At 56.4% G+C, this 21,617-nt stretch overlaps 2 protein-coding genes across 9 annotated transcripts in view; one reads left to right on the top strand and one right to left on the bottom strand.

Moving 5' to 3' along the window:
- RIC3 (RIC3 acetylcholine receptor chaperone) overlaps positions 1–4,885 on the top strand; it is a 56,105-nt gene extending 51,220 nt beyond the window's left edge. For 2 of the 5 annotated variants that reach the window (XM_045825187.1, XM_045825186.1), the window contains exon 6: positions 1,889–4,885. In XM_045825187.1, the coding sequence (XP_045681143.1) occupies positions 1,889–2,319 (431 nt within the window). In that variant the 3' untranslated portion in view covers positions 2,320–4,885. The remainder of the gene's footprint in view (positions 1–1,888) is intronic. The other 3 variants (XM_045825188.1, XM_045825189.1, XM_045825192.1) reach the window with 3 other exon arrangements.
- Positions 4,886–6,245: 1,360 nt separating this feature from the next.
- TUB (TUB bipartite transcription factor) overlaps positions 6,246–21,617 on the bottom strand; it is an 81,595-nt gene continuing 66,223 nt past the window's right edge. For 2 of the 4 annotated variants that reach the window (XM_045825182.1, XM_045825183.1), the window contains exons 3-12: positions 21,165–21,327; positions 17,853–17,996; positions 16,263–16,430; positions 15,250–15,371; positions 14,680–14,877; positions 14,288–14,400; positions 13,349–13,463; positions 11,796–11,894; positions 11,388–11,559; positions 6,246–10,930 (exon numbers count right to left, since the gene is read on the bottom strand). In XM_045825182.1, coding sequence (XP_045681138.1) covers positions 10,797–10,930; positions 11,388–11,559; positions 11,796–11,894; positions 13,349–13,463; positions 14,288–14,400; positions 14,680–14,877; positions 15,250–15,371; positions 16,263–16,430; positions 17,853–17,996; positions 21,165–21,327 — 1,428 coding nt within the window. In that variant the 3' untranslated portion in view covers positions 6,246–10,796. Of the gene's footprint in view, positions 10,931–11,387; positions 11,560–11,795; positions 11,895–13,348; positions 13,464–14,287; positions 14,401–14,679; positions 14,878–15,249; positions 15,372–16,262; positions 16,450–17,852; positions 17,997–21,164; positions 21,328–21,617 lie in introns of all 4 variants that reach the window. The other 2 variants (XM_045825185.1, XM_045825184.1) reach the window with 2 other exon arrangements.

Here is a 21,617-nt window from a genome sequence, read left to right as displayed (position 1 = left end):
TGCTCCAGCCCTGCCATTGGCCAAAGAGGTAGTGAGGGCCTCGGGCAGCTGGACACCATTCCAGCGAGCATTGCGTGCACAGCGCGTGCGCCTGCAAGTTAAGGTCCTGCCAGTGACTGTGCGGATGGGATAAGACAGACATTTTTTTATGTCACTGGTAGAACTAAAAGTTTGTGCCATTCTTCTGGAAAGCAGTTTGGCAGAGTGTAAAAAAAGGCTTTTAAAATGTCCATTCTCTATGGTCTTCATAGTTTTCATGTTTCTTGAAGTGTATCTTAAAGAAACAGGGAAGTAGAAATAGATTTATATGCAGAGCTCTTACCTGCTAGGTTACTTACAATAAGGGAAGATTGGAAAGAATCATGTCTTCCAGAAGAGGCGGGGTAAATCAGATCAGTTAGGTGTAGCTGTGTGATGGGGTATTTTGCAGCCAGCTCTAAAATACCTAACGACATGGAGAAATGCTCATGATACAATGTTAAAAAAAATTGATATAATATTTTTTATACAATATGATCCTTTATTAAAAATATGCTTATATAGGATAAAAAGGTCAGAAGTGATACAACAAATTATTATCAGTGGTGGGATTCTAGGTGATTTGTGTTTTCTTTCCACAACTTCTGTTTTTCAAATTTTCTACAAGTCTCTATGACTTTTATAATCAGAAAAAAAAAACAGTAAATGTTGTTAAAAAATGTCTCCTCATATTCTACACTGCACCAAAAAGATCTGCTTTTCAGAATTTGTAGGCAGAAAGTGGTTTACGCTAGGGCTGAGTTTGCCGATTATCACAGTGCGCACACGGATGTTGAATCCAGCTTCCCACGCCAGGAGGGAGCGCGCCGCGGCTGCCAGCTTGGCCCATCTGTGCCCAGGCTCCGCTCGGCTCGGCTGACACAGATTTATTATTTCATTCTTTAATTTGGCAGCATTTTCTCTTTTCTCATTATCGTAACTGGAATTCAGTACCAGCATCACTCACTTTGTTTACCAGGTTGTTGTTTTCTTTTGTTCCATTTTGCAAAGATGAAGAAGCCAACAACAGGAATTCTGTGTCGTGAAAATGCAGTGCTTGTCCTCTGGGATCTCGGACATGTCTTGCTAAAGCGCTGTCTGTTTCTGACACTTGCAAGCCATTTCAATTTTTTAAATTAGTTTAGTAGGAGGCTTCTTTTCAAAGAGCCTAGCATTCCCTCCCATGCGTCCACCCCTCCCATGCGTCCCCTTCTCCCCAACTTCCTGGAAAGATTTGGAAATGGTTACGAATAGAAATTATAAACATTAACCCTGGCTGGTACGATTCAGAGGGTTGAGCTCCGGCCTGTGAACTAAGGGGTTGCTGGTTAGATTCCCAGATCAGGGCACATGCCTGGGTTGTGAGCCAGGTCCCCAGTAGGGGGTGTGTGAGAGGCAACCACACATTGATGTTTCTCTCCCTCTTTTTCTCCCACCCTTCACCTCTGTCTATGAGTAAATAAAATCTTAAAAAAGAAGAAATTATAAATGTTAGCCTTGAGCTGTATACTCTGTCCATCTGGTGTTTTGTTTTGTTTTGTTTTCCTGAGGGCTGTGTTGTTTGCTTAGTCTTCATCAGTACTGCAGAAGCTGGAGGTGTGAGAGGTACAGTTTGCCCCTAGCACCCTGAAGGGATTTTCATCTGAATGGGTTTGTGTTTCAAAGAGCACTGGGTCAGCCAGACTGCTAAGAATTTACTCAAGTGAAACTTTAGAGTTGTTAGTCACCTGAGAGAGGGTGTTTTTCCTGAGGGATGTCTTGAATGGATTGGTTGGGATGGGGTGGCTGCTGCCTGAGAGGCCTCTTTGAGCCTGACACTTTGCTTGGAAGAGACAATCCTTGTAAGACTTTGTGCTACTTTTCTCTCTAGGTTACCCTGAAGAGACTTACCCAATTTATGACCTTTCAGATTGCGTCAAGCGTAGGCAAAAAACAATCCTGGTGAACTACCCTGACCCAGAGGAGCCCTCTGCTGAAGAAATAGCGGAAAGGATGGGAGTGCCGGAAGAATCCGACCACTTGGTCTGGGAAACGCCCACCAACCCCAGAGCCTGGGAAGACAATTCTGTCACCTCATGTGACCCAAAGCCAGAAACGTGTTCCTGCTCTCTTCATGAAGAAGAGGACCCCGCTATCTTGGCAGAGAATGCTGGATTCACTGCAGACGGCTACAGTGAGCAGGAGGAACCCACCGCAGACGCGTGGCCCTGGGACTTCGGGGCAGAGGGGTTGGGCATCTGTGCCCACCAAGCAAGTACAGGGGACACCTTGAGGAAGCGGAACCCCGAGGGCTTAGAGTGAAAACAGCCAGTTTGGGGGAGTATCCATTACTCCAGCCCCAGGGTGACCTGTCTCCCTCTCTCAGACTTTATCCTCGGCCCTGTGCTTCCTCCCTAGTGTTTAAATGTCATAGCCAGTCAGGTGACAGCCACAGATATCGCTGGTGCGAGCACCCCCTGGTGCTCCCTTACCTGTCACCTTGTAAAGCATCATAGAGTAGTAGGAACACAAGATGACCTTGCTCTTTTGTCTTCCTGCCTTTCCTCCATCAGAGAATTGATCTACTAGGTAATTATGGCTGATCTGTCATAATTACAGATGGGACCATTCAAAGGCAGAGGTCCAATACTTCGCACTAGGAGTAACAGATGGTTCCCCTGTGAACGAACATCAGTTTACACATGGTGAGGACTTAAGGTTGCAGAGCGAAGATCTCAGAGTCCAGGATGCCTTATTCTCTGGGCCTTGAGCAGGTTAGTGGTCCCCTGGATTTAAGAGAAGAACATTTTGTTTTGGGGGATGATGGAGCCAGAGCAGGGTGGGACTCTGCTTTCTGAGCTGAAGCCCCTTCCTCACAGGAAGGGCTGAAAGACATGCACTGTCCTGAAAATGAGCCCAGGGGTCTGCTGGGGGGCTGTTTTGCTCTCATGCTGCCTGGATCTCTAGCTTCCTTTGTCCCTGTTCTGCACAACAGAACTGCCAAACCCAGAAGCACATCTGTACCTCTTGTCTTCATTGGCCAGAGGAAGCTTTGGGTAGAGACTTTAGTCCTCGCCCTGCAGAGCCAGGGTCTGAGGCTGAGGGGAAGCCTGCCCAAGGGTAGTGGTCCTGCTGTGAGCCTCAGAAGGCCAGGGGGCTGGTGACAGCTGTGGACGGTCCTTGCCTTGAAGCTGTTTTTGAATGTTGTGAATTTCCTCTGGGAAATTCATTTCCACAATCACAAGACTTGAAAGAGAAACAACCAGGTCTGAGCTTATAGACAAAGTGCCAGCCCAACAGGGAAGTTGCAGAGTGTCTGTTGAGAGAACCAGCATGGCAGTGCCCAGGGGAAGAGACCATTAGACTGTCTGTATTCAGATATCTGGGTCTTCTGAGAGCCGGCAACAGTAGGAAGTGGGTTAGCACTGGGAGGATTTTGGCCAAACTACAAGCCTAATTTCTAAGCTGCCATCTGTCTTCTTAAGGTAAGACGGCAACCACATACTCTGTCTAGTAAGGATGAGCAAGTCCAGTTCACATGGGAGACCTGTGGTTTTAAAGAGGATGCATCCCTGAGGGCATTCCCAGTCATGAAAGGTGGAAGACTTGAAATTTAAGGAATCGTATAAAGGCAGGTGTGGCTTGTAGAGTTCCATTGTTTCTGTCCCGAGAGGCCAGGAAAATACTTTAAATTACACATACAGGCATACAGACTGCTGTCAGAGGTACGGGATCATACTAAGGTAGTGTCGGTTACTGCTAGACAGTTCTTGTTTGTCAGTGAACCACAGAGAAGTCGCTGAAGATTGAGTCTTTAGGAAGTTTATTGAATCTGCCTTTGTGTGGAACATTCGATTCACTTGTACAAATGGAGTTTAAAATGTGCTGAGAACAATCTACACGTAATGGAATGCTAAAGGTAAAAAATAATGTAGGTGCTCTTTACTCTTGGGATAAGTTGTTTTTCATGTCATTTCCCTTCAGACACAGTGAGGGGTTGATTTGTGAGGGGAGTCCTGGGCCCCTGTTCCGAATGTCTTTCCTGCCTTAGGATGTGATGCCCTCATTAGAGACACGTGTTACCTTCTAGCTAATCCACTCACTTATTCACTTGGCAGACACCGCTCAGAACTAGGCAGTGGGAACAGAAGGTTCATTTCCTACCTTTTAAAAACTCAGTTTAATATGGGAGCCTTATCCAATTTATTTTTTTAAGTGAACTATAAACTACAAAAGGGCTCAAGATCATGAATTCTGCAGGCAGAGAAGTGTCCGTCATGACTCTGTCCTCGCCTGTTCTGACTGCAGGCTCTTGTCAGCCCCTGGAGTCTTGGCTTTCTCTTCTCTACAGTAGGGGGTCTCCGGGCAGGGGTGGGGTGGGCTGTGAGCGTTAAATGACGTCATCAGTGCCTGTAAAACAGCACCGGTCCTGTCTGGTGCGTGGTAACCACTTGGTAAGTGGTAGCTAAGGTTCTGTGCTATATAACTGAGATAGGGACCCACATCTACAGAAAAACAGAGACTTTTTGCCAAAGTATTTTGCAGAGGATGTAGATTTTGAGGCATGCTGAGAACTGAGGACTTCTCCAGGTGAGCAAGGAGGAGGACATTTTGGCAGAAAGTGGTGTTGAGAAAGCAGTGAGGTGTGGAAGTCAGTGGTTGTTCAGGTACTTTGAAGAGGCTGCTGTGTAAGGTGTTACATAACCAAGTCCTTATTTTGCGTGTTAGTCTGTGGGGGAAGCTGGCATGTGGACGTACTTCCTGCAGAAGTACAGGAGCTCATGACGGCTCCTGCTGCCCTAGGCCTTGGTGGGCGTGTACAGCAGGAGTGTATGTATTTCTGTCTCGGAAATTTTATGTACTTGTCAATCACTTCCGATTAGACAGTCTTTTTGCATTTCTGGAGTTGTTTTTTCCTCCAGGAGTGACAGCTGCATGTGAGTATACAGCTCAGGATGACCAAAATCATGGCGCTGGCTTCTGTTATCAGCCTGATGCCTCTTGGCTCGTTTCTCAGAACTGGTGTAGGCTGTGAACTCGGTCGCTCCCCTGGCACTAGGTCTGCCGCGGCCTTGGGCCACTGTGGCAGGGCAGGCACACCTCGGGGGGCAGTCGGCCTGGGACACAACTGCAGCACCTAGGACTGTGCTTGGTAAATCAGGCGGGTGACCCAGCCAGGAGATGTTCTCTGTTGGTCATAACAGGAGGCACAAGAAAAGCACTTCTTTAGCAACAGGACTCGTGATGGATGGGTGAGCTCAGGAAGTGAGGCCCAGGGAGCTGTGTCAACAAGCAGAAGCACGTTTGGCCTCTGGAAAAGATGGCCTGCACCTCCTGTAGCTTGGGTGCCAAACAGCTTATGGTCCAAACTGGGAAACTTGGGGAAAGGGAGCTTTGATGGTAATTATGCCAGGATAAAAGGTATACACCAGGACTGTCCTAGACGGAGGGTCTCCCTGTCTATGGTGTCTAAAAGATTTCTCCTTAACTGGACCACGAACAACAAACCCTCTCTCACCTTATCCCCTGCATGTGCTATCTCCTGCACAGGCAGAGCCAAGGAGAGAGGCTCTAGTTCCCGCAGGAAATGCTCTTGCCTACAGAAGAACTCCAAACTGAGGGTGATAAACCAGGCCTCCTTATTACTGCATTCTTAAAATGTCCCCTTAACCCAGACCCTTAACCCAAAGAAACATCTAGTACTTCATCGACATTGAGGAAAAACAGGAAGTAGCCATGCTGTTTTCTTCACCCTTTTATACAAATCTTTCTAAATGCACCTAACCTTTCCTTCTCTTTCCCATTTTTATACAAATAGGACAAATTCCTTTTTGTTAGTTTATTTTTTCTCTAGCTCTGGTTTCCTCATCTGTGAATTCAGAATACTCCCCACCTTGCAAGGCTGCTAGGACGAGAGGAGGGACGGTCTGCAGCGCGCCTGTCCCAGGGGCCTCACGCCCTGGGTGCTCGGACTGCGCTGTGGCTGTCGTCAGGTCCTGGGCGGCCGCTCTGACGCCCTCCAGACTGCGGGCGGCCAAGTGTTGACCACCTCCCTTGGGGTCAGACTGTGCTCTTTCACCCCTGCTTCCCGCCGCAGCAGCAGCCTCCCTCTTGCTTGGCTTTGGACCTGCCACTGGCTGGAAAGAAGATTCCCAAGCATGTCCGAGTTCCGCTGAAGTGGGTCAGGCCCTGAGTGGGGCCAGAGGAATCAAGTGGCTGGGTCTTCTTCTAACCTGGGCCTTTCCACCTTTTTAGCTCGATGGCCAATTTTTGCTCCTAACGGCCAGGGCCACAGGGGGATACTCAGGAACCAACAGCCCCTTTCCGGCTGGTACAGCTGACCCATACTTTCGGTCCTTAGCATTCTGCCAGCCCTCCCCAGCCTCTGCGTGTGGTTCTGAGCATCCTTAAACGTGAAGAGCACAGGGAGGACAGCTCTGACCACCTGTCATTGCTTCCAGACAAGCTGTGACGCCCTTGTTACCACCGTCCTCACCCCTGAGGCTCTCAGGACAGACGAATGAATGGTATAAAAAATGTTTTTTCTCCTTTTATAGGAAAAAGAAAGTATACAGTAGTGTTGAAAGAGTTCAAGTTTAATTTGATATATGGTCTGTACTTTAGACAAACACTTAAGTTATACAACGTACATAATGTCAGCATGGGAAAATACCGACTTTGTCATTGCACATACCAATAAATACATACATTGATCCCGAATACCAAAGAGTTTATTCAAAAAGTCAATAAAAGCACAATTTTGCAAGTTCATCTAAAACTCCAGAGGACTTTGAACAAAAATAAAATGTCTGACCACTCGGAAATAGGGAAAGACAGGCTTGTGCAAACAGACACACACATCCTAAGCACTGCGACAACTGGCTGACGCGCCCGCCCAGCCGAGGCCCCTCGTTACCAGAAGCGGGAAGGCGGCCAAGTCGGGCTTCCCTTTCCGAGCCGCCCCTAGTCACTCCCTAGGGAACTCTGGATCTGGGTCTCGGCCTAACCCCAGCTCTGCCTGGACCTTGGTGAGAGAAGCGGGGCGGGGCAGTGAACAGAAGGGAAAGAAAAAGGCACAGTGACGAGCTAGAAAAGGTAGTGATGAAAGCACGGGCTGTGTTCATCCGCCCCGACCCTCCCGCAGACGCTGACGGTCCACCCCTCGCTCAGTAGATGAGAAAACAGACCTAGAGAAGTTACGTGGTGTGCTCAGAATCACGTGGCCACTGAGTACAGGACTACTTTCTGTGAGAACAACCAAACCCGCCCCGACACTTCCGCTCTGCCCCTCCCCCCCCCCCCAATATCCTGAGACTGATGGGAGGGCTGGGGTCCAGTCAATGCACACTGTCCTTTGGCCTGTTCCCGGGGCTGCTGCTGGTCAGCCAGCCAGGACCTGGGGCAGGGGAGTCCAGCCCCCTTCGTGCTGGGCACCTGCAGAGGTGTGCAGAGGGCCACCTGGCAGCCTGAGGTCACCATGGTGTCTTGACCAGGGTGAAGCATTCTGGAGAAGGGAAGCCGGGACTCCCTCGGGAGGTGGGATTGTGCTTGCGTTACAGAGCCGGGGATGTAGCACCCTGCAGCTCCCTTCCTGTGGACCCCACCATTAGGGGAGCAGGGACCTCTTAGTAAAATCAGCGCTTTTGCTTGTTAAATTCAGAGCCACCTCCAAATTGAAGGCAAATACCCCACTATTTACAGAAAACCTTCTGCCTCTGCAGTTTTCTTGCCCTCTTTGTCACTAGAGGAGCAGACTCCAGAGGTTCCCTTCTAGCCTGCGATCACCACACTCCCTGGCTTCCGACACCTGTCCTCACACGGGCCTGGACCTTGCACGCTCCTTCCGAACGAGTGTCGTGATTTTTAAGGCACATTCACCAGAGTATGTTCATATTCGTCCAAAGGTATGCGTACAACACACGGATTCCTCAGGCGACGCAGAATGGGAAGTGATCAACTTCCTCAGACGGCGTCCTTCGGATCAGAGCCCTGGGAGAGAGGCCACTCTCTCACCAGAGAGCACTGAGTGAACGAAACCTACAGGTACACCTTACGCCTTTCCTCTTCGTTCTCGGAAACGTGATCGTCATAACGAACTTCAGTTGACTGCAGGTTGCCCTTCCTCCCAAATACACACAGACACAGAGAGATGCAGACACACAGAGCACCTTGGAGCCAGAAGGAATGAAAAAGATCAGGGAAGTGGACTTCACCGCTCTGCACAAGAACTGTTTAGGGCAGAGGGTGTCGAGATTTTGCGTGTGGCCCCAGAAGAAGTTGCAGAGCCAGGAGCAGTCACCGAAGAGCTGCCTGAGGTCCCACCTGCCCAACACCCTTAGGGACAGCTCACTCCATTATCATTCTCTGACCAACGAAGACCTCTTCCTATGGGAGGAGCTGAGCCCACGTGGGCGCCAAGGTCCTTGGCAGCTTTGAGTCTTTGGGCCCATAGCTGTGAGGCCAGTGGTCAAGGAAAACCAGCCTCACCAGGAACGGGGTTGTCAGAACAGACTCGCCTGCTTGAGACCCAGCCTCAGACTCAGCTGCTCTCGCTTCTCACTCTGTGCCCAGCAGAGGGTCTTGTTGTTGAGCTGCCCTTCACAGCTGGGCTAGAAAGCTCGGCCCACATCTCTGACCCTTCCAAAATACCCAGCCAGGCCCTTGCATGGACCAGAGGAGAAAGCAGGAGACGGGAGCTTGTCATTGTGCTTCTGACGTTCCCACTCTGCCTCCAGGACCCCCGTCTTCCTGGGAGGCACACCTTAAAGTCACAGGCCCAGAGGGACACTCCGGCCGGACATCAGAGATCATCTGGTTTCTGTAATTCCAAAGTCAGCAGGTCGGAAAGGGAAGAACCTAACTGGGACTTTGGAGATGAGGGTGGGCCTACAGCATTTCCTGGGAAGTGGACCAGCCCTGTACGGAAAGTTCTAGAGCCCTCAAAATGGTCCCAAGGAAAGAGCTGCCTAGAAACTAGACCACATCAGCAAAAGCGAGGTCGCCGGAGGTGTGGGCAGGCCAGCGCGGTGAGGCGCATGCCTCGATCTCAGCACCCAGCACAGGAAACCCTAGACAGCAAGGGAGTGAGAGCCTACTACTTCCACTTCCGTCAAAACCACTCCTTCACCTCATTACAGAGCCTCGCCTGCGGGTTTAAGTATGACTTTGTGATGTTTTCATCACTTTCTACACAGCCTCTCCAAGCACATCTACTCTGAAGTGAGGAACAACTAAGTGCTTGCCACGGGTTTCTGGTCTCCATCTGCGCAAGCAGCCTCCACCAGGGTAATGGACGAGAACTCAAGAGATGAGAGTTCCCCAGTCAGGAAGAAGGCCAGCGGGGGAGGGAGACCTTAGAGCACGCACGCAGGCCCCGCACACGGAAACAGGAGGCAGCCTAGCTAGGCCTGCGCTCTGGGGGGCCACAGAGGGGTCAGTCCTGATCAGTGCAAAGAGCCAGGCAGCCTTCAGCGGGGAACTGCCCAGCCTCCAATGGAAATGGTTTCAATTCCACACGTCAACTCTGACATCGCTGCTCTGGAATCAGGCCAAGGGGTGAGGGCACCTGGACTGGGCCCCAGAAGGTCCCCAAAACCACAGAGAGTGGCTGCTTGGGGGAGGGTGGGAACAAAGAAATCCAGTGAGCTGAAGTTCGGAACTCTGTCACTAACCAGCCAGATGACCCAGAGCAAGTACCATTTTCTGGTGATTTGCATAAGGTGACAGCTGTACTAGTTCATCTCTAAGGGTCCTGCCACCTCTGATCTCTATGGTTCTAAAACAGTCCCTGCTCTCCTCACCCTACCCCATTCCTTCCCGAGAAGGACCACACAGAGAAGCCTCAGCAGCCCCGACCTGACCTACATTGGCTGCAGCAGGGGCTGCAGCACAAGCAGGAGCACCTGCAGCCTACCAGCCACAGCCACAGGCACACCTGCCTGCCTCCCTACCTGCCTCCCTGCGTGCAGTCCAGGGCTGGTGACCAGGCCCCGCACACCTTTCCCGTGCAGAGGCCGGGGCAGCTGACAGGGTTCCCCAGACAGCCTGATCCTGGACACCTGTTCCATGCGCCTCCCGGATGCTGAGCCTGTGTCTTGCAGGCCCCATCCTCTAAGACATCTGGCCTTGAGGACTGGCCTCTTGCTGCCTCCTCCCAGAGAGAAAACCTAGAGAAATCACATGAGCTACAACCCTAGGCTGCCAGCCAATTCCCACAGCCAGGCCCCTGCAATCTGGACAAGGTCCTGCCACTTACGCCCGACCCCAGCAAACTCGCCCAGGCCTGGCTGAGGCCTCCTGAAGTCGGGACTTGCTGCAGTTAAGGGCCAGGCTTGGCTGCCATGCCTTCTGCTGTGCGAAGGCAGTGTGCCCTCCAACACACACACACACACTGTGCCCCTCACGGTCAGGGATCCGTGGTCATGGCCTCCAGGCTGAGTGGGCGGCTGGGTCACGGCAGCCCTGCCCTGTGCTTCCTCTCTCTCCACTCCTCTCCCTGCCTTCCCAGCTGAAGAGGTGGCCTGGCTTGGCAAAGGTGACTGCAGCAGCATACTAACCCAAGAGTGGGTGTGTTGCTCCCAGGGCACAGAAAGAATTCACTCTGGTCCCTTACACGCCCCCACTCCTCTGCCTCAGCAGAGGAGGCAGAGGAGCCAGTTCCTGGCTGGCCCCACCAAGGAGCTGCTGAGAGCCAAAGGTTCATCTGGCAGGAGGCCTATGTACAGGGGGCAGGCAGGGCTGTCTCCTCAGGCAGGCAGTTCCACCCCGGGCTGGGCAACCCCAAGGGCACGAGGAGACCTCTATTCACAGGCCAGCTTGCTGTCAAAGCTGGACAGGGCGATGGCGAAGGCCTGCAGTGCGCACAGTGGGTAGTTGTAATCCATAGTGAACACGTCCTCTGCCACGCGGCCGAACTGCATCACGATGTAGTCCGCTGGAACCAGGCACGGGTGCAGACAGACAGGGAGACAGGGTGAGTACGGTAGGGATGGGGAAGGATGGACAGACACCCAAGTGACAGGAGAGAAGAGAAAGTGAGAAGCAGCAATGCCAAGGGAACCCCAAAGGAGGTAATACACAGACCGAGTGGCAGAAATGCAGGAGAGAGGGGGCAAATGGCAAAGAATGGCACACAGACAGTAGGAGACAGGGAAGGAGCGAGCGAGTCCACCCCCAGGGTATCCCCACACCTGAGACTGCGGGGTGCCCAGAACCTGGGGTCAGGGCTCCAGAGAAGGTTCTGTGAGGACATGGTTCTTGATATCTGGTCTAAGCCATGTAGCCAGTGTCCTTAGGCACTGGCCTTTGCGGGCGGGACTGGTGAGCTGGACCCCAAGCTCAGAGCCCCGGCTAGCATGAGGACAGCAATGGGTGAGGGCTGGAACACTCACGATCATTGCCATGGATGATCTGAAAGTTCTTTACAGAGGCCTGTGTGACGCGCCCATGGAAGTTGAGTACGTAGGACTGAGTGTCATCATTCCAGACAGGCGTCTTGTTTTGTAGCTCGATGATGGTCTCCGTGTGCTTATTCTGCCAGCGCGCTAGCAGCGTCTCGTGCTCCTGGGAGAGCAGGCACCCCTGAGCCAGGCCCAGGCCCCTCGGCACACGCCCAGCCCAGGGCTCACGGGGTCTGGCTCAGGAATGGCAGTCCTTCAACTTCCCTAGACCCCCAGGGCTCTGCTCACGCTGCCTCCTAAGGCATAGACGCACCAGCTGGAGGTCTGCCCTGAGAAGCGGGCACCGCACCCAGAGGCTGCCAGGGCGGTGGGGGAGGGGCAGGCGGGGTAGGAACTCACGTTGCGGGGCCGGATGCAGACTCTCTCGTGGACCATGTTCATGCCGGGGACAATCACACTCATCTTCCGAGGCCCCTTAAAACCTAGGACGTTCGTCTCCTGGGAAACAGAACGGGGGCCACCTGAGGACTCTACTTACTCCTGGGGAGGCCGGAAGGGAATAAAGATGATGAACTAGTTCTCAACATCTGCACTTGAACGTCGAAGGGGCATCCCTCGATTCAGCATGTCCAGAATCAAGCTCCTGAGTCTCTGCCCGAACTAGTCCCACTCTCAGATCTCCGATTCACTTCACAGCACCTCAGGCAGACCACCTGGGGTCCTGCCGGATGCCTGCCTCTCATATCCTACCTTCCCACCCATCAGCTAACACTGTCCGCGCCACCTTCAATCACAGCAAGGATCCCATCGCTCCTCACCACCACCGTCGCTCACTGAGGTCCCAGTAACTGCAAAGGTCCCCTTGTTTCCATCCCTGACCCCTCTCCCCCTCCCCCCGTCACCTGGTCTCCCACAGCAGCCAGCGGTCCGGTAGGTCCCATGGCTTTCCTCCCTAGTGCAGATTGAATGCTGGAGGTCTTACCTCAACCTGCAGGGGGCCTCACAGGACTCGGCCCTGCTGCCTCCACCCCTCCATTTATGCCCCGCCCCCTCACTCACTGCACGCCCCTCTGCCCAACACCTACGTGCCACTCTCACTTCCTTCTGGGTGCCACCCAGGGCTGCCTCAGGGAGGTCCTCCCTGCAGCCTTCCTCAGAGCTCAGCCACACCTGCACACTTCACAGCCCTCCCTCTTTCCTATTTTATTTTTTCATCTTAGCATTTATCAGGAATGTGTTTATTTTTGCTTATATGTATACTCCCCTTTATAGATTATCTCCCCTACTAAGAGTTTAAGTCCTGTAAGAGTATAAATTATGCCTCTCTTGTTCATTACGACATCATCAGTGCCTCCAACAGTACCTGGAACATAGCTGGGGCTCAGGTTTGAAGCGATTCGGGCTGCCTCCCCAAAGTTGACCAGCAGGTGGCACCATAGGATCGTACAAAAACAGCACAACAGCTGCGGATTCCCAATGAAGGGGCGCGTGGGGCAGCTAGTTCCCACGCCCAGGCTGATGGAGATACCAGTCCCTCATTTTAAAATGAGGTGAAATCCCAGTACTTGTATTCCAGTTTGGCCACTTATGAGCTGTATGACATTGGCTAGTGACCCAACCTCTGAGCTTCAGATTCCTCATCTACATGATAATAAAATAGGATGGAGCTCTTAGACTGAGCATTCAGTGAGACCATTACAAAAAGGACCTTGGAGTCCTTGCCGTGGGCAGGGGGCAGCCTGAAGGGATACATAGACAAGAGCCCGGGGCTCCTGCCCCTGCATTCCGGGCGGCCCAGGCCCCACAGCTCTCCCAGGCAGGGGCCACTGCACCGAGGACAGCCCACCTCTCTGAAGCCTGTCTACCCACAAAGACAGAAGGGACAGCCCACAGGTCAGGCAGCAAGGCCTGGATGTCACATCTACCTTGCGGACCAGGGACCCAGGACTCACGTAACACACAGCTGCCAGCTCCTGACGAAAAGTTGCGCTTTCCAGAGGAGAGGATGCCTTCTGAGGGTTGACCCCATTGTCATACACGGTGAACTTAGTGCCCATGAGGTTGGACCTGCAGGACAGGCAGTCAGCACTGGGCCACCCACCCTCTGCCCCAGGGCAGCAAACGGCTACCTGTGTGTCCTGGGAGGGGCCTGCAAAGCAGTCTGGGCAGAGCTGGGAGTCGACCTGGGGGCGCACTGCTCACTGAATTCCCCTCTTTAAGGGCAAAGGGCCTGGACTTGCGCCGAGTTGAATCAAAGAGCATCTAGGTGCAGTGAGGGGAATCTGGGAGGTCTGGGTTCCACAGAATGTCGCCCTGGAGGTACAGCCGTGAGTGCACAGAACAGCACCTGGCAGGACAGCAGAGGGGACGCAGCCCACCATGGAGACCAGGTAAGGTGACCTCCTGTCTGTCCTGGCCAGCCTGTGAGTCTTGGTCCAGCCCCATCTCCACAGCTTTCTTACCTCTAAGCTTGATTCACGTCCCCAAACCTGGCATTGCTGCTCAGCAAGCCCTCCGCCCCGGGGCAAGCTCAGAGCCTGCCCCTCGCCCCAGGGTTGCTCTCGCTTCCACCAAGGACCGATTCTCGCCTTGTCCCTCAGCTCTGACCACGGGCCAAGGGGACCCCTCCAGGGTGGCTCACATCATCAGTGACAACCTGGGGTTCGCTCTCTCACTCTCGGTGGGCCTGTGCCCCCCACCCCCCACTGGGGGCAGCTCAGAGCAGGGTGTATGAGGCCCATCTCCCAGTCTGGCTCAAGGCTGGCACGGAGCCAACAGTTGGACCTGCGGGACAAGAAGATCCAGGGAGAGGACCCGACTCCTGGCCTAGAGCAAGACGAGGAGCCTTCTAGGGAGCCCGCCCCAGCCCCTTCCCTGGGGAGAGCCGGTACCGCAGTTTCCCCACGTAGCTGTCCCCTCCTCGAGACAAGTCTGTTGGGTCCATGGAGATGAGGTAATTGGACGTTTTGCTCTTCTTCCTCTTCCTTCCCGCCAGGAGGAACACCTGGGGGAGTAGAGCAAGTTCACCTTCCTGGTCCAGCCCGTGGTCCACACACAATCAGGGGTGCTCGCACGGGGACTCTTCGTCAGCTCTGAACACAGCGTGCACGCGCACACACACACACACACACACACTGGCAAGCACAAGGCTGCACGGAGACCAGGCTCCAGGCTCCTGTCTCTGGGGGAACTGAGAGGTCGGTGCTGGGTCTGAGGCACCGCCACATCCCAGCCCGCAGGAGCCCAGCCTGCCCAGGTGAACGCACGCCCGGGCTGGCCCCACCTTCTTCCCGTCCTCTCGGTCCAGGTGCAGGAAGTAGGTGGGGTACATCCCTCGGTCCATCCCCTTCTTGTCCCGCGTGATGCGGCACTTGATGGTGATGCCCTGAGGGGCCGGCCGCAGCGCAAACTCCTCAAGATCCTGCACCTCGATCTCCACTGAAGGCTCTGGGGCTGTCGGGCTGGGGGCCGAGGCTGCCTCCTACAGGGGACAGAGCAAGAGCCTGAGCCCTGGGGGCCCTGAGCAGCTGAAATTGGGGGCCCGGGGTCCAGAGCTGGCCCCTGACGTGGTGGTGTTGGTGGGAGATGGGGCAGAGCCCTCCCCTCCCTCCACCACACCTGGGGGCAGGTTCTCAGAGGTCATCCTGCCGGACTCGGGCTCCCCCGCCCCCTGCCCAGCCTGGCTGAAGAGGATGGGAGGGAGGGCAGGAGGTCAGGGGAGCCCAGGCCAGAGCAGCTCTAGACAGGCGGCTGGGCCCAGCGCCTGATGAGCCAGTCACCGTCCTCTCTCCACACTCATCCCCTCCCGCTGGACGACCAGCCCCCGGCACAGGCTGCCACCTTCCTCACTCACCCGGGTGGACTTCTTGCTAGTAGCGGAGCTGGGGCGGGTGTTGCTGTTTAGCTGGGAGGAGCTGGAGCTGTTCTCGTCTTCATCGTCCTCCTCCTCCTCAAAGCTCATGCTGCTAGAGACGCCTGGGCCAGGTGGAGGGGAAGGAAGGGATGACGGTCACATGCACACCCAGGCGGACGTCTGCTCGCAGGCACTGAGCCATCCGCGCCTGCGTGCGCGCGCACACACAGGCCGAATGTGCACACGCGCATTCACGCACGCACCCCCACACACACCCCCATATACACGAGGACACGCACTCTCCCAGGTGCACGCGCCACGCCCGTCTGTGGGGCAGCAGCCGGAGGAGCTGACCCTGTGCCGGGAGCCCCCGTTTCAGGGTTACCGAAGGCCTTGGCAGGTGCCTGCCTGGGGAAGGCCCAGCCTCTCGCTCAGCCTGACACGCAGGGCTGGTGCCTCCTCTGTGTGCATCTCCCCACCCGAATGCTGTCTCCGGCCTCACGTTTCCCCAGCAGCCCTTTCTCCAGGAAGCTGTCCCTGATCTGATTCCTCAGGATGTGGGGCACTGCTGGGCTTCCCTCCGACGCCACGCGCCAGGCCTCCCTGCGGCAGGGGCCCTGGGGAAGGAGCTATCTGGGCAGCAGGTTTCCTGGGAGGGTCCGCCCTGCCTCTGGGCATCCTGGTCCTGCTCCTCTAGCTCGGCAGATAGGGGAACATTTTACAAAAGGAGCTTTTTCAAAGGAACTGAAGGGAAAGGAAACTGGGCCTCCCTAGGGACAGGTGACATGGATGGGGAAGACAGTGCTGGTTACCCTAGTTCATACTTCTCTTAACGTGGCCTTCAGGAGCCCCTGCCCCAGTTTCTCACTGGTCCCCAAGTGTGCCGTGCCCGCCCCCACCAGGGTCTGGGAGGGGCTGGAATAGACACAGGAAGGCCGTGCTCCCCAAGAAGGGTGCACCTGAGAACCTGGGACTGAGCTTTGGGGGTGTCACTGGACCCCCATAGGGCTCACCCTTCCTCAGCATCGTGGCACGGAGGTCCTGCCCGCTGGGCCGTGCGCCCCCACCAGCTGCAGTCGCCCCTGTGTCCTGGGCGTGGTCCGACTGGCCCACAGTCAGGATCTGCACTGGGCCTCGGGCCTCGGACTTGTCTTCTGCCAGAGCCACTGGCCCGCCGGTGCCTGCAGGCCACGGGCACTCCTGAGTCCCGTCACGGGCAGGGGGAGGGGAGAGCTGGATCCACAGACGTCCATGAAGTGGGCGAGGGGTGAGAAGGGGGACCCTCTGGGAAACTATTTGCAAAGCTGACTTTAAAAATTAATGATTGCTCTCAGTGTCCTAAAGGTGGGTAAGCTGGGATGGAACACGAGTTTGTTGCTTGTGCTGTTCCCCCATATTGGTTGCCGAGGGCTGGTGTGAAGTGCCTCACACCCCTAGGAAGATGGCGGCCGTCTACACAGCCAACTGCACAGTGAGGAAGACAAAGCGCAGAGAAAGGGCCCGTCCTGGCCGCAGACCACCTCTCGTTCACGGGCACAGGCAGCCCCCTAGTGCTGGTGTTCGTTCTCTCTCAGACACGCACACGCACAGGAAACTCACGCACCATTAACAACACACGGGGCCCCTGCCCTGGCTGCTGGGGCTCAGTGGATGGACTGCCAGACTGTGAAGCCAAAGGTCACCCACCAGTTCAACTCCCAGTCAGGACACACGCCTGGGTTGCGGGCCAGGTCCCCAGTAGGGGGCACTCGAGAGGCAACCACACACTGATGTCTCTCTCCCTCTCTTTCTCCCTCCCTTCCCCCTCTCTAAAAAAATAAATAAAATCTTAAAAAACAAAAACCAACAAACAAAAAAGACACACGCACACAGGGCCCCTTGAAAAAGGCTGAGGCGGGCAGACCCTCGCCTTCCCAGACGGAGGCCCATGGCAACCTTCTTCACCAAGCTGCCGCAGCTTCAGTAACAGAAGCGAGGCCTGGCGCCCACAGACGGCAGCCACCCTGAGTGGGCGGGCTGTCCTAAAAGCAGCAGTCAGCTCCAGAAACCTACAGACTGGCACCCCACTGTCCCACCGTGACCAGAGGCCCGGAGATGGGACTCGGGGCGGGGGCCACCGTAAGCATCCTCGATCGCTGAGGATCTCTTCAGAGCGACAGGAACAGGGACACAGGCTGGTGTGCGGGGCCAGGGGGTGGACCTGGGGCGAGAATCACGGAGCCCACGTGATGGGTGGGGGGCTGCCCGAGGGTGGGCTGGCTTGCCTGGGAGGCAGGGGGCCCCACGGGACGGAGTGTCCTGGGTCAGGATGGAGGTGAGGGTTCTCGGGCAGGGCAAGGGCTCCTGGGCCAGAGCCGGGCTGGACTTCACTTCCTGGCCACCTGGAGGGCCTGCCCCACACCCGCAGGCCAGCCCAGGAGCTCCACGAGCCAGATGAGGCCTGTGAGCCAGCCAGCTGGGTGGGGCCCTGAGTGCATCTGGTGCCTGCACGGGGTGGGGTAGGGGGGCTCCCACCCCGCCCCTCCAGGTCAGGAAGATAAGCCTCCCCTAACCCTCGGTGGGGGCCAGGCTCTGATGCAGAGCTGCAGGGAGGGTGAGCCAACCTTTGTGCTTCCCCTTCTTCTCCTTCCTCGAGGCCCCGCCCTGGCCCCCCGTGGCTGCTGCTGCCTTGGTTCTCTTGGCTGAAGCTGGTGCTGTTGAGCGGGTGGCTCCCAGCTGCACACTAGCCAGTGAGTCGGCCTCTTGAACTGCTTAGGAAAGAGCCGAGACAGAGAGAGAAACAGGCAGTAGGTAAGACCAGAGCTCCTCACACTACTCAGCACATTTCCCAGCCCTCCCCCGCACTGAGCCCTAGCAGGGCCTCTGTACCCCCCATCTCTACCAGGTGTAGGTGCTGGAGGCGGCACCCCCAGCCTGCCCGTTCCACCATAACCGAGAAGCAGAGCCGTTGAAGCTCTGGGCCAGCAAACCAACTGGGCCTGGGCAGGGGGAGGGAGAGCATCTGGGAGAATGTGGGTCATGAAGGAGGTGGACGAAGACAGAAAAGGCTGCACGTCTTGGAAGAGACCACAGCGAGAGCAAGCACTGGAGGGGGCCTGCCCAGCAGCCCAGGTGCGGAGCACCCTGAGGCAGGACCGCCACTCGGGACACAGGGAGCTGCACACACTGAAGAGGTCTCGGAAGGGTCGCAGCTGGGCAGCCTCCACGCTCTCCCGTGTTGGAACCCAGCTTGCCCTGAGTACCGGGACAGTTTCTCACAGTGCTTACGTACGACAAAGACCAACGTTCTCCTGTAAGTCTGGTTCCCCCAACTCCCTCCCCCTGGCTCGGCCTAACTGCTCACGCCTCACCTCTGGGCCCCTGCCCCACGTCCCCGGGCACACCACGCTCCTCAGTGCCTCGTGCCCACTGGACTACTTCTGGCCGCAGGGGCCTTGCCCTGGCTGTCCCACTGCCCGCACGGCCCACCTCATTGCCGCCTCCCACTCCAGCCCCCTTCCTTCTGCAGGCTCGGGCCCCAGGGCAGCCTCCCGGATCCCAGGTCTGGGAGCAGGGGCTCTGCCCTTACCCCACACGGCCGGGAATCCTCCCGCACAGCACACCTGTGACAGATGGTGAGGTCCCCAAGAGAACAGTGACCACGCCCATCTGGTCACCCTGGGTCCCCAGGCTCTGATCCAGAGGCTGACACAAAGTGGGCCCTCAGTAAACATTTAAGGGCCAGATGAATATATAACGTGAATGAGCTTGGCCGGTGGGTCAAAAAGAGTTTACCACGATAAACCCATGGGTTCTGATTTTTGTCCAGCTCCCCTTGTATTTAACACCAAGAACCAGCAGAGGGCAGCGCAGGAGACAGCTGGTGCTGGGGAGGAGGGATCCAGGTGCTCTAAGTAACACCAATCCCAGGTCAGCCAGCCAGCCAGCCCGTGCACAGCAGCCTCTTCAGGGCTGTGTCCACCTCTCAGAGTGGAGCAGGAGAAGCAGCACGACCCAGCCTGCTCTGGACTCTCAGCAGAGAGTAGTGTGCCACTGCTGGACCTTGAAACACACAAGAACTGCTTCAGTGTTCAAAGTCTGGAGACAGAGAATTCTCCTTGTGCAAGGAGGAAGCAAACCCAGACAGGGTCAGTGTCTTGCTCACAATCACCAGGGAGCAGGTGGCCGGCAGCGGCTGCCAGAAACTCTGTCTTCTGACTGTGGTCCTTTTTGCAGGCCTGACCCACATTTCAGAGCTTAGGAAACTCCTGCCAGAATGACTGCACATCGGCGACGTCTCAGACTCTCTCAAAGCCTCAAGACGCTGGCCCGTAGCCCAAACTGGTGGGGCCCGGAGTCCCAGGAGCAGGCTCCCAGCCCATGTGCAGCCTCCAGCAGTCAGGTGCCCGGCTTGGCAGAGCTGGGGCCGTGCTGCCCACAGGGCAGCAGGCCAGGCTCCACAACGGCAGGCACCCTCTCTGCAGGGCACCCCTGCTCCCCCTGGGACAGTGCTCGCGGGGGAAGAGTGAGGGGGTGTCGGCCGGGAAAGGGCAGGGCGAGGGGGCCAGGGGCCGGGTCTGTGTGCAGCAGCCTGAGCTGCCTGTCTGAGGCAGCAGCGCTGGGCCCAGGTCCCCGTCCCCTTCCTCTGCAGGGCCTCTCAGACGGGGTGCAGACACACGGGCTGAGGCCCTGGGTGCTGACGCCCACACAGCAGAATTACTACCATGGACCTTCCACCCGGGAGGCAACTTCAACCAGGTGGAAAGGCCATTTGGAGTCCGATGGGCCTGGGTTCAAAGCCTTGCCCCGACGCTCACTAGCAATGTGCCAGGGGCAAATCGATGGCGCCCCAGGAGCACAAGTGCTTACAGATCGTGGGCGACAGTGAGTCACTGTGGGGAATGAATGAGATAATGCAGGTAGAGCGCCTAGCACCATGCTGCGCCACTGGCAGAGGCCTTGTCCAGAGTGCTGCGCTGGCGCTGGGCACGAGGTGCTGCCCTCCAGGGCAGAGAACTGGCAGAACCTGAGACCCTGAGGCGCCGTGGGGCTGGGGAGAGGAGTGGCGGGTGGAGGATGGGGCCAGCAGTTAGATGAGAACCGTTAGCCCTGAGCTGACAGATGGCTACCAGCAGCTCAAAGTGGCTGGAGGCTGCAGGTCCTGAAGAACATCAGGTTCCTTCCAACTGCAAAGGCCAGGGGCCACTTCTCAGGACCACCAACCAACAGAAAAGTCCCTGGGATTACCTGGACCAGCAGGAGGTTGGGGCGTGGTGACTGGGTCTGAGGCCCGCCTTTGGGATCAGAGACACCAACCCTCTGTTTCTGCCCTGGGTACTCTTACCCTAACCTACAGGAGGCGGGGACCCTAGTTCAGGAAGCCACCCGTCCCTGCACCCCTAGCATGAGCTGCAGAGAATCTTCCCCCCACCCCCAATCTATGGGCTCTTCAGAGAAGCAAGTGTGCGAAGACGGAGAGCTGGAGGCTGCTGGTCATCACGGCACGAGCAGGGCCCACCAGTAGGAAGCCAGGCCAACTGAAGGTGCGGGCGCCCGGGGAGAGGGGCAGTGTGTGTCTGTCCACCGAGACACAAGCTGGGAGCTGGTGTTGGCTGTTAAGAGGGACTCTTCTCAGGAGGCAGAACATGGATGGGGAGCGGTCAGTTCTGCTCCGAGGAGCTGCTGCCTGTTCTCAGTGAACCTCTCCAGGTCACAAACTGGACTTCTGACCTCCCAGATCCACCAGGTTTTAGCCTGTGGCTCCAGCACCTGACCCAGGAGCCCAGGGCCCCAGGTGCCCGCCTCCCTCCGCCCAACCCCTTGCTGTGCACCTGGGCTGGGAGTCATGCTCAGCCTGCACACGCCCAGCAGAGGACCCCTGCCCGCCCTGATCAGCACAAGGCCCCGGGACTGGCTATCCCAAGGGCGGGGCGTACCTTGGTAGCTGGTGCTGCCACTGCTGCTGAGGTAGGACTCCACCAGGGGGGCCTGCTCCTCCGACTGCCGGGCCCGCCGGCTTCGGGGCCGCCCGTCGGCATTGGCCTGCACCATCAAGGGCTCCTGGCGCTTCTTCTTCTGCTTCTGCTCCAGCAGGGCCCGCTGCAGAGGCAGCGGACAGGCACGGAGGTCACTGGGCTGGAGAGGGCAGCCCACCGCCCACCCCATGAGGTTGGGGGGGGCTCCCACACTGCTTGCTCAGCTCACTTCTGGAGGTCACAAGGGGGTCCAAAGCCCACTCAGGGTCAAGGCCGCATGTTCCTGGTGCCCCAAGACATAGAGTCCAGGAGAAGGAGGCAAAACTCAGTCCAGGGAGCTGTCCTGGCAGGGCCACAGCATGGACACGCAGCCCCCAACCGCAGCCCCCCAGCTGCCTGCTGGCCGAAGCCCCA

This window comes from Phyllostomus hastatus, unplaced genomic scaffold (genome assembly GCF_019186645.2).
Source record: "Phyllostomus hastatus isolate PE091 unplaced genomic scaffold, TTU_PhHast_1.1 phas_scaffold_585, whole genome shotgun sequence".
Classification (NCBI taxonomy): Eukaryota; Metazoa; Chordata; class Mammalia; order Chiroptera; family Phyllostomidae; genus Phyllostomus; species Phyllostomus hastatus.
The sequence above is the reverse complement of the archived record's forward strand: the minus strand, read 5'-3'. Positions and strand labels throughout refer to the sequence as shown.